Raw genomic sequence first — 12,358 nt, forward strand, 5'->3', positions numbered from 1 at the left:
AGCGCGTGTGGATTAATTAGGGTACGGTCAGAGCTGACCATCTTGTTATATTAACGCCAGCTCTTTCGATTCAGTTTATTCATACAAAAACAACTTCACGGCCCTCTATTTTTATTAGAAAAGACTTACACACAAAAAAAACTTAGTTTCCGTATTATAAGAACAGGTTTAAAAAATATTTGGGTCCCAGAAGTTGATTAAACAAAAAAGTTACCAAATAATTTAAGGTAAATAAATTCCAAGCTAATTATTACGGATAGAACTAGTTTAAAGAGGTAGTTTTAGTAATAAAGTTATTAGAAATTAGAGTTAAAGTTTCCTTCGGTTTTACCAAAGAGGGTATAAAGAAGGGGAGTAGAAATGTTCTCGTTTTGAAAGTTTACCTCTAAGCCCGCGCATCTTTCTCTGTCCTCTTATTGGTTGAAATATAACTAACAGGATATTAGAAGGAAAATCGAGAAGTCTCAAAATGCCGATTGCTTCAACTCCCCTTCTTTACACTCTCTTTGGTTTCAATTAATGTTAAATTTTATCATAGCTTCATGTTCATACCGTTCTGAAATACATCCGTTAATATATATATATATATATGTATGTATGTATGTATGTATAAATATAAAAAAAAGAAAAACATTTATAATCGAAGAAATGTATTTAAAAATGTTAACAATAAAAACCAGATGTAAAAATATTTTTGAATGGCCGATATATAGGCCTAGTCCTTTTCTCGAGAAAAAGCGCGACCTTAAAAAATTCTTATTTTTACAGAAGCTACAAAACTTAATAACACCTTCTTCAAGGAACTTCCATTTCCGGCTTGCCAGTCTTGGGAAAGAAGGGTTTTTTTATATATAAAAAAAACCTAATTCCGTTTCCCTCATACTTAAAAAAAACCCTTAAATGGATACTTAAACGCAATAACCTAACATATTTTTAGTTACTTAGAAAAATACGCAGTAATTTACTTAATATACAGGGTGTTTCTGATAAGTCTGCATGCATGAATTAAAGGGGATGTTCTTTGGGTGTTAAATTTCGAGTCGAAAATGTAACTTCTATCTATGACATTTTGTTTGCCCCAAGGGCCACTGTTTTCAAGTTAAGATTGCATCCAAAGTATTTTAGGGATGACCCCTTAAATTTAATTAAGAAACTGATTAAGGCAATGATTTCTTATTTAATTAATTTAAGGGGTCATCCCTAAAACACTCAACTATCATAACTCCCTTGGGGCAAAAAAAATGGAGATAGAAGTTACATTTTCGCCTCAAAATTGCGCACCCAAAGAACATCCCCTTTAATTTATAGCAGACTTATCAGAAACACCCTGTATATGCGTAATTATGATCTAATAAGCACTAAAACAATTTAATTTATTAAATTCGTTAATTAATCTAACTTACGAAATAAACGTGGAAATCTAGTCATGCCAATTAATTAAATTTTCCTTAACAAGACGAGTTTAATGAATTATCATTCCGAATTAAAACCATCTAGCCCTAGCTCTATAATGAAGTTAGCGTAATTAGATGTATAATTTTGATTAACTGTCTATTTACGACGATTATACTTCGATGTATATTTATTGTTAATCTTCTAGATCTATTTGGTCTAAGCTACGCCCGGTACTAATTCGAAATTATTTGGTACAATGCGGGGAAACCCAGGAACCACCTTTCCTCCGCTAATTCGTGACAAATCGCAATTGTTTCCTTTTAAAAATTTCTAGTAAATAATGTCCACACGCGAGCTCAGCTCAAATTCAATTCAATTCAATTTCACGACCAATTAAAGTATCCCTACGCCGTTAATTTCCAACCCACTGCCATTTCAAGGTAGAAAAGACTGGAGATCGACGCGTAGTTTCGAGTAAAAGACCAGCTCTCATTGAAAAATCAGTCAATTTTGACAAGTGGTATTGTAGCTAGCGGTCTGACTGAAAAAAAGAACCTGTTCTACTATAGGTCAATAAAAACGTAAGGTTGCATATGCACTTCGTATATGGTATTAGTTTGAAAAGCCGCCCTGGCTTTAGCTTTAACGTTTTTTCCCCTACATAACTGCTAACCAGAACGAAGAAAAAATTATACGCCAGATAAACACGGGGAACTCGTAAGTTGTCTGTCCAAGAAAAAAGAAAATAAGAAATCCTCCTTTTTACCTTACTTTTGAAAACACATCAGTTGAAGAAGCGCGCGTTCTTCGGAAGATTCTCCAAAGTGTTTTCTTTTAATATCTCGGTCTTCATCCATCACCATAACATAACTTGAATTTATTCGCTACATCGAGGTTCGTTCTGACGAGTTTAAACATCATCATGGAGTCGAGCGCGTTCGAATCAACCGAAAATTACAGTGGATATCCGCATTACGCTTTCGTTCAAAAATTCGAAAGCGAATTCGATCACGATAAAGTCATATTTTGGATGAGACAAAATTGGCACCTGAGTATCTACATTTCAGCCTTCTATTTGGTATTCATCGCGTGTTTGAGGGAATTTATGAAAAGTCGGAAACCCATGAAAATACGTAAAGTAGTTATGATATGGGATTTCGCGTTGGCGGCTTTCAGCACGTGCGGAATGTTTCGAGCCCTGCCCGAAATATTTTACATTCTAACGAATTACGGGTTCGAATTCTCCATGTGTAATAACGCGGCCAATAACACTTCGTACTTCTGGGCCTTTGCCTTTGTATTTTCCAAAGCGATTGAACTATTGGACACCGTCTTCGTCGTCCTGAATAAACAGAGCTTAACTTTTCTGCACGTGGCGCATCACGTGCTGACTTTGGTGGTCACTTGGTACTTCTCAGTCGACGCACCCGGCGGAGCGCGTTGGATGACGTCACTAAATTATTCAATTCATTCGGTAATGTACACTTATTTCGCCTTAAAGGCGGTCAAAGTTCATATCCCGCGTAGAGTGTCAATGTGCGTCACTTTGGCGCAAATTGCGCAATTTTGCGTCGGGGTCGTGGCCAGCATCTACGCTATACGAGCAAATTATTTGGGCAGATCTTGTACCACAACAATGCCCATTGGAATCGCCATGGTTGTATTCTGCAGTTTTTTACTGTACTTGTTTGTAAACTTTTTCCGGCAAAGGTACAATTTTGTTGAAAAAGAAAATAAATCAAAGCGTTCTTAAATATATATTAAATATTTTCCCTATTCATTATTTTAAATTAGTATTTAGTAAGTTATTAATAAACTAATGTCATCATTTTAATTAATGGCTTGTCAAGAGGTAAGAAATATGGTAAGGTTTTTCTGTATTTTAGATTAAATCAAATAGGCCTAACAGCTAATATTGGTTTCCAACTTGATACAAATAAAAATTATAAACTATTTGAACCTATGAAAAAAATTTTTTAAAATGTAATTGTCATATGAAGGAAATTAGAAACTAATACCTCAATAGAAAACCAAAAATAATCCAAGTAAATTATTTGGGGTGATTTATTATCCATAAAATACTATAGTATTAAAGTTTTCCTTTTGTTTTACAGTAAAGATAGACTCCGTAGACGGCTATTAGTTCAAATTACACTACCAGATATGTGGTAAAAAGCTGTCTTGTTAAAAAAAGAGGCCAGCTAGAGAAAGCGGTGCTCAGAGACAGGGAAAATTGAAGGTACTTTACCGGGAAAAATAGTTTAGATATTTTATTTATCACTTTTGCTCACTTTTCCTCTATTAAACTAGGTTTATTTTATAAACCAGGTGTTGTTCTTAGCCGTCGCCCACTCTTTGTATCCCCCTGGATACACCCCCCCCCCCTCGGCTAGAGTAGACCATATTCGCGATGTTATTATAGCTCTGATAATTTTAAAGGTATTAGGAAACCTCTTTTGGGTTTATAGGAATTTAACAGTAACCTTTCCATTAAAGGAAAGGTGAAAAGGAAAGTCAAGTGACTAATCTGCATAGTGAAACATCTGAAGGATTTTCCTTTAGCTAGAGCTCGAGGTCGAAGTAACACGTTTTTAAAAAATTCATTTCTCGACTTTAGGGGTCATGGGGGTCAGAATATGTATAAATTTTGGGAGGTCAAAACTCGTTTAGTAAGGGAAATAATGCCTTGACTGATTGAAAGACTAAATTATCCTCGGTAGCAAATATTTGAAGTTACATCAATCAAAGATCGAGAAAATATGGTTTGAATCAAATAAATTTTACAATTATTTGTATATTTTTAAAGTACTTATATAAAAATAAATATAGGTATTTAATATAAGTCTAAAATACTAGTTGTTTATTTCGTAATGCTTTCAATCTAACAGATGAATATAAAAGGACTTATAAATATAGCGACACTAAAAAACGAAGCCCTCGTAAGACAGGTTTTTATCTTCATAACACTCCATAAGCTATTTCTGCAACTTTTGATTCTAATTTTGAAACTATGAATTGGGTATTGTTCTCGATTTTTTTATTGATATACTATATTTGTTAAACGTTTCACCTCCCATTATAAACTATTTCAACGGTAAACAAGGGGTAGACAACACTCAGTATTGGGACGTACAATAATACTTGATACATTTTCCGAAATTTCTCTTGACACAAAAGCCTATTGCGCAGACGCAAAAAGCGAAATAGAATGTAGAGTTCTTACCCCCGTGGTGGATTTTCCTCTTGATTCCATCGAAATGGTCTATTACAAGGTAGAAAATAATACATGATACGGTTATACCGAAACTCATCGTTATTCAGGGTGACATTGAAAATTACACGGAGATTACATATGTTTACATCTAAGCTTGTTTCAACACTGTAAGTTGGGCAAAAGAAAAACCGTAAATAATCATCTAGAATTTCATCTGGGCTTTGTTATTTCCAAAGTAACAAATTGACCATATTTTCCAGAGTGAAATGAACATCATTATAATCGGGTAAACATCTACGTCTAAGCTGATTAGATATTCATCCCGTAAAATGTTTTCTTTCCGCTTAATTGTAAACAACAACAAAGTTTTTGAACTTGGGTGCCGTCCAGCAAAGAAGGAAAAACCTTCAAATGACTTTAAAATTAATTAACACCGCAACAAATTTTTAAACCGTTGATTTAAAAATACATAATCTCAGGTTTAGTCGCGTTAGAGCGCGTTAGAGTAGCTAGTCTGATAAAACGATCATGGAAGAATACCACGGATATCCGTACTACTCTTTCGTTCAAACTTTTGAGGAGCAATTCGATCACGAGAAAGTACAATTATGGATGAAAGACAATTGCCATATCAGCGTTTACATTGCAGTTGCGTATCTGGCAATCATACTCTCTTTAAAGGTAAAGAAAAACTAAAAATATATTTTATATTCGCGTGAATCCACGTAAGACCCGAAATCCGTCTTGAGTTTCACGGATCTTATACGTGGCTTCACAATTATACATTGAAGTCGCGGGCCCCCATCAAGACAGGTGGCCCGGGCCCCGGGAAAACAAATCTAATAGCCCCCCCCCCTCTTTCGTTCGACGGTATGGTTTATTTATGATTTAACGGTTTTTGCAAATTGTCCAGGAATGGATGAAAAACCGCAAGGCAATGAAAATTCGTAACGTTGTGAAGGTATGGAATTTCGCAGTAGCCGCATTCAGTACATGCGGGATGTTCCGTGGTCTACCCGAAATCACCTACGTCGTCCTGAACTACGGACTGGAGTTTTCCATGTGTAACTCCAATGGAAATAACGTGTCCTTTTTCTGGGTTTGGGCTTTTGTATTTTCGAAAGCCGTTGAACTTTTCGATACGGTCATACTAATTCTGATGAAAAAAGAACTGACCATTCTTCACGTGTCTCATCACGTGCTCACTATGATAATTAGCTGGTATTATTGCGTGGGTTACCCTGGCGGAGGACGTTGGATAATTTGCATTAATTACACAATTCATTCCGTTATGTACACTTACTTCGCGTTAAAATCTGTTAAAATTGAAATTCCGCAAAAAATATCAATGTTGCTTACTTTGGCTCAAATTGCTCAGTTTTGCTTGTTATTTATTGGTAATATTTTCGCTATACGGGCGAACATAAATGGCCGGCCATGTACCACCACCTCACTCTCGGCCTTTTTGATAAACTTCTATTTAATTTTTTTAATTATTATGTTTGTTAATTTTTTTGTACGTCGATACAAATTCGTTAAAAATGATTAATTCGACAATAAAGTTTATGTATTCTTGAAAAACAATTTGGTTCTTTTGTTACAAATTATTGAACCGTTTGATTTCAAAATATAATGAAGTGTAATGTATAGGCCTTGAATTAAACCTTTCCATGATATAAAAAAGGATAACTAAAATAAATTTTGTTCTTAATTTTGCGTAACGTTCGGGAAACTATTGCCAAGTTTTGACGTAGGTTAGTTATCAATCTTCCTCCTTTGGTAATTTCATCCTTAACTAATGAATAAAATTCAAATTAAAACCTAAATGGTTTTTCCAAAGCGTTAGGGAAATTACTTGAAAATACAACCTTAACATCTTAGATTTTCCATAAGTTCATAAGATATGTTACATAAGTTTGTCAATGGTTACAAACTGGAGTTTGTCATGAAGTGACGTAGGTCATAAATTCTTGTAAAGCGACGCCTGGTGAGGCGCTGTCAAAGGCTTAGTAATGCAGAATAAATAGGAAGATAGACTACAATTTTTACCGAGTGTAGGACTTCAATTCTCGCTTGTCGTTTCTACTAGAACTAGCTCGAGCTTTAAGTCTAGCATTACGAAGTATGTAGTGTCATACTTATGGAACATACTTATAAACTTGTGGTATTTCTAAGACGTCAAAATTCACCCGTCACAGTATAACTAAAACAACCATGATGATAGTTTAATTGTTTTATAAGAAGCTAGCCTAACGTTGGAAATAACTGAAAATTTTGTAATAGAGGAAAGTGTCGAGCTTCAAACTATTAAATTGGAGGAAAGGATTACTCGGGATCATGTTGGCATTCTCTTAAAAACACTGAACTGAAACTCAGTCATAGCTCTTCACGAAAGCTTTGAACATGGAGTCTAGTTTGGAATTGACGGGATACGGGAACTATGCCTTTGTCAGTAATTTTGAACAACAATTTAATCAGGATAAATGGGCAATATGGATGAAAAATAACCGGCACACCAGTCTTTATATCGCGGCTGTTTATCTGTTAATTATCTTCGCGTTGCAAAAATACATGAAATATCGTGAACCATTGAAGAATCGTAACGTTGTCGCTTTGTGGAATTTTTCGCTTTCAATATTCAGTATTTGGGGAATGCTTCGAGTTGCGCCCGAAATGTTTCACGTCTTGAAGAACTACGGATTCGAATACTCCGTTTGCAACCCCGTCGCCAATTCAGTGTCGTCGTTCTGGATCTACGCTTTCGCCTTTTCCAAAGCGGTTGAACTCTTGGACACGGTTCTGCTCGTTCTGATGAAACAGAAACTAACATTCCTGCACGTTTCTCATCACGTGCTCACGTTGTTTTTTACCTGGTATGGAATTGTTGATGGTTTAGGAGGAGCCCGATGGATGGCGTCTTTGAATTACGGCGTTCATTCAGTTATGTACACGTATTTCACCTTGAAAGCCTTCAGAGTCAATATTCCGGAGAGAGTGGCCATTTGCATAACTTTAGCGCAAATGGCTCAATTTTGCGTGGGAATTGTCTTGTCCATTTACGCTCTACGAACCATTTATCGGAATAAACAGTGCGCTACTTCGTTGTCTGCCGCGATTGGCATGTGCGTTTTGTCTTCCTTTTTGCTGTATCTTTTCTTTAATTTCTTTTTATATAGATATAATTTTAAAACGAGCGATAAGGAAAAGAAACATTCTTAAAACTATTAACGAATTATGTATGTTAAATTGCAACTGTTAATAAAGTCACAAATTAAATTAAACCTTGTTATATTGATAATTGCAAACATTTACATACATTTTAGAAATATGATTGCGTACATTTATTTGTCAAGCTTATTGTCAGGGTGACATGTTTTATAAGAAGGCCTCACTATTATAGAAGAAGGATGACACTCTGTATCCTCTTAATACTTTACTTATGTTACATGATTCTGTCCAGGCTCACACGTTTTGTTTGCTCTCCTATTAATAGACTTTTCAAAAGTTGGGCGTAAAATAGTCTGGTGTATTGACCACCTTGTTTTGTTATGACGTAATGAAGGGTTGTATGTGGATACAAAAACCTCAGATTTGACTTAAAACAAAATTTGGTGGACTAGTAAAGTCTTTGAAGCAGACGAAACTGGGCCCTTTCCCTATGGAAAATTGTCTATAGACCAATTCGGAAATTACAAACAGAGAAAGCAACACACAGGGGTGAGGTCGTTATTGGGGTATAGAGCTATCTCAGTTGTGACGTCAGTGCCTAGGTCAAACGTCATGGGCTAACCCTTGGCAGTGGGCAGCCATGTTTGGTACCGTTTTGGTTTTTATGGGCAAATAACATGGGTGACGTCACACTAAGGCTCCTGAGATAGCTCTATTCCACCAGAGGCAATGCGTGTAGTGAACTCTGGCTCCCTCTGGCGTTGTCTCTTGTCGCGAGGGAGAATACCCCAATGGCGGCCCCTCCCCTGTGTCTTGGCTTCTCTGTTTGTAATAAACGAATTGGTCTATTGTTCCGAAATAATGCGGAAAAGTAAATAGTAAAAGACATTTACAGACAACGAGAAAACTTTTAAAATTAATTAACCGTTAATGGAACGCTAATGAAATGCTTTAATCATTACTATTGTATTCAAGGCTGTGAAACAAAGAACTGCCATAAAATTGATTGAATTGAATTCAAATAATTTTTCCTTTAGTTGAAAGTTTATTCTTAATGGAGTAATTTAATTTTTAAGGTCATAACCAATCGGTGCGTATTGGTACACTATTTTCCACGCAACTGGAATAAAATCAATGTCAGGGTTTAGTACGATTTCCTCGTCATGGTAAGTAACTAATTAATTCAAAATGGCGTGGCGTAAAGTTTAGTTAGGTTTAAACCATGAATTTCATGGAATTTATTGTTGTAAAAACAATTAAAAACATAAAAAAATCAATGTCACCCTAGCTTTTATTAAAATAAGTAGTTCAAATCTCCAAATTCCGTCCAGTCGACGAAGAGCAGCGGAAGAACGAAAGACAACCAACTAGCCATGGACAACGAGGCACTTATGGAATACAGGGGATACCCTCACTTCGCATTCGTCCAAAAATTTGAAAAAGACTTTGATGGCGAAATGATGCGATATTGGATAATTAAAAATTGGCATTTGAGTCTTTACTTTTCGATCGCCTATCTCTTTCTCATATCGTTTTTGATGAGTTTCATGAAAAATCGTAAACCAATGAAAATCGGCGGAATCATCATGCTTTGGAACTCTGGTTTGGCAATCTTCAGTATTTGCGGTATGCTTCGAGCCATACCCGAAATGTCTTACGTTATTTGGAATTACGGCTTCGAGTTCTCAATGTGTAATAGCAACGCGAATTCAGTATCATTTTTCTGGGCATTTGCCTTTATGTTCTCGAAAGCGTTTGAGCTTTTGGACACAGTCTTCCTGGCTCTCAAAAAACGAAAGATTACCTTCTTACACGTAAGTCATCACGCTCTTACGCTAATTATTACTTGGTATTACGCTGGTGAAGCTCCAGGCGGTGTCAGATGGTTCGCTACTCTGAACTACAGCGTTCACGCGGTTATGTACACTTATTTCGCGTTAAAAGCGTTTAACGTAAACATTCCAACGAAAGTGTCCATGTGCATTACAATAGCCCAAATAATGCAGTTCATTATAGGAGTGGTTGGTGGTCTTTACGCTATAAACGCCAACATTCGTGGAAGACAGTGTACCTCTAAAATGCACCACGCAATTGCCTTTGTTATATTTTGTTCCTTACTGTTGTATCTTTTCATACATTTCTTTCTTCAAAGGTACGGTTATATAAATATCCAAAAGAAAAATAAATTATCTTAAATGTTTATCTACGCTATTTCGGTCTAAATATGTCTAACAATGCAATTTCTTGATTTTTAAATCAAATACAAATTTTAAAAATATCGACGATTAAAATAATACCAATCTAAATATGGTATATATTTCTCATATGCATATAAGAAGCAAGGCATTTTAAATGTAAAACATATAATCTTTAAAAGCTCAAATGTAATTTAAAGCTTGATTTATGAATCCATTAAAATATCACTTAATGTTCAATTACAGTTAGCTTTTATATAAAAAGGCTTTGGATTATCTCCAGGTAGCGATAAATTAACATCAAACAAATCTCTTGCGTTTAACCAAATATTAAAAGACGTAGCAAACTGCTGAACAATTTCATCACAATCAATATGACTCCCTAAGATTAAACTTATGAAGTAATCGTATCTACTCAACTCTTTGTATAAAACTGGGCCGAGCGCCATTTCAAATATCTTAAACCATAACTCAATCGGTAATTGGTTAAAATGTCCTTCCTTAATTCCTTCAACCGGAAGCCAAGAATCGCCGAATATTCTACGGTATATTTCCCCTTTTAATTTCCTACATAACATATCGGAGACGTTTAATTTCACTCTCTTGTTCAAAAAGAAAGCATTTACCTCGTTCATATAATTATACAAAGACAACTCGCCTTCATCAATCTCATTTACCACAACAATTCTATCTTTCAAAACGGGATAAATGGCGGACAAGGCTCGACACACGCGATTCAAGTGATTATTAAAGTATACAAGTACTTGGTCCATATTGTCTTTTGTCAAACGGCTTATCTTTCGCAAGATATTTAATATCAACACAGCCTCAGTAACTTCGTTATTCGCAACGTTAGTCAATCGAAAAATTAGGGCTTTGTTCAGGAAACTTTCGAAATCATTTTGTGAGATTAATTCCAGAAATTGATCGTCGTCATTATAACTAGCTCCTAGAGTTATCCTAAGAAAATGTTTCAGATTGCAATGATCCCACGTATTTAACTTTGGGCTCTCGGGAATTAGCGAGATTACCAAATTAGGATTAGCGTTCCAAGATCGTTGATGAAACAAATTTAAAGGAGTATTACCCTTATCATTTACCGCGTTTATATCAGCACCTTTATCCAATAACAAATAAGCTAAATCAAATTTACTTTGATTGATTGATTCGTGTAAAGGTGTCCAATTAATATTATTTTGGGCGTTAACTTCAGCCCCTCTTTCTAATAAGGTTAACGCGAGTTCAGTAGCGTGGCGATTTACGGCTATATGTAAAGGTGTAAACCCGTTTTCGTCTTTAGCATTTGGATTAGCGCCTCTATCTAAAAGTAATCGAGCTATAGGTTCGAGTTTAAGATTAACTGCTCTATGTAATGGTGTGAATCCATTCTCGTCTTTAGCGTTAATTGAGGCGCCACGGTCTAATAGAACCAATATAATTTCTAAATTAAATTTACTTATGGCAATGTTTAATGGTGTGCAACCTCTCTCGTTCATCGCATTCACGTCAGCGCCGTTATTCAATAATAAAGAAACCATTTCCAGGTATTGTAATTTAATCGCGTTATGTAAAGGTGTGAAACCGTATTCGTCGCGAGCGTTCACATTATGACAGTTTAACGCTTCTTTGGTTTTACTTAGACTTTTGTCGCGAATTGCGTCGAAAAGTTCTTCTTTACTTGCTAACGGTTTTTTCGAGCCAAAACAGAATGACGACATTTGATCGATATTTGAACGTTTTTCACGGTATTTCACGGTAATTATATTGTAATTATATCGTAATTATATTGTAATTAAACGTAACAACTTTAAATACGGAAATTAACGCGTAAGAAAAATACTTAATTCCGTAAACAAAAATTACGAACCGTTTAATTTAATTTAATTTAATTTATTTAATTTCCCGGTGATTTAGAAAAAAAATATTCAATCGATTTTTAAAACGCGTATTTATAACCTTGATCTTCAGTGGTAACGGTACACGGCATAGGTAGAGGCAGTCACGTGATCTTATACTAAGCTAAGAATTAAATGAGGTTGTATTCAATTGTGTAGAATGGCGAAAACTCTCCTTAATGAAGGTTAGAAAGGTCACTCGAGAGAAAAGGGTAAACATATCGAGTTATTCAACTTTGAAAGCGTCATCTACTTACTTAAACACGTATAGTGTACAATATCTAATTAATTTAATTACGATAACACGCAATAATTGGCGTAATTACTAACTTCTCATTTCATTAATTTGATTACTGATAAACGCAACCAATTTAATGTCTCAGATACGTTATATCATAAGTTTATAAGATACGTCCCATAAGTATGACACTCCCTATACTTCTTAATGCTAAAGACTTACTGAAAGCTAGTTCGAGAACGACGGAAGCGAG

At 35.3% G+C, this 12,358-nt stretch overlaps 1 protein-coding gene and 3 pseudogenes across 2 annotated transcripts; all 4 read left to right on the plus strand.

Annotated features, from left to right (window-relative positions):
• Positions 1-2,204: 2,204 nt before the first annotated feature.
• Positions 2,205-3,148, plus strand: LOC149650734 (very long chain fatty acid elongase 6 pseudogene; annotated as a pseudogene).
• Positions 3,149-5,137: 1,989 nt separating this feature from the next.
• On the plus strand, positions 5,138-6,964 carry LOC149650735 (very long chain fatty acid elongase 6 pseudogene; annotated as a pseudogene). The gene is made up of 3 exons (XR_016370913.1): positions 5,138-5,290; positions 5,523-6,026; positions 6,893-6,964. The product of XR_016370913.1 is annotated as a very long chain fatty acid elongase 6 pseudogene (transcript).
• Positions 6,965-7,012: 48 nt separating this feature from the next.
• LOC149650736 (very long chain fatty acid elongase 6 pseudogene) lies at positions 7,013-7,828 on the plus strand (annotated as a pseudogene).
• Positions 7,829-9,150: 1,322 nt separating this feature from the next.
• On the plus strand, positions 9,151-9,972 carry LOC149650737 (very long chain fatty acid elongase 6-like). Its single transcript, XM_089847174.1, has one exon. The coding sequence runs from the start codon at positions 9,151-9,153 to the stop codon at positions 9,970-9,972; it is 822 nt and encodes a 273-aa protein (XP_089703300.1).
• The last annotated feature ends 2,386 nt before the right edge of the window (positions 9,973-12,358 follow it).

This window comes from Phalangium opilio, unplaced genomic scaffold (genome assembly GCF_054372755.1).
Source record: "Phalangium opilio isolate 3A_F unplaced genomic scaffold, DU_Popi_V2 ptg000082l_1, whole genome shotgun sequence".
Classification (NCBI taxonomy): Eukaryota; Metazoa; Arthropoda; class Arachnida; order Opiliones; family Phalangiidae; genus Phalangium; species Phalangium opilio.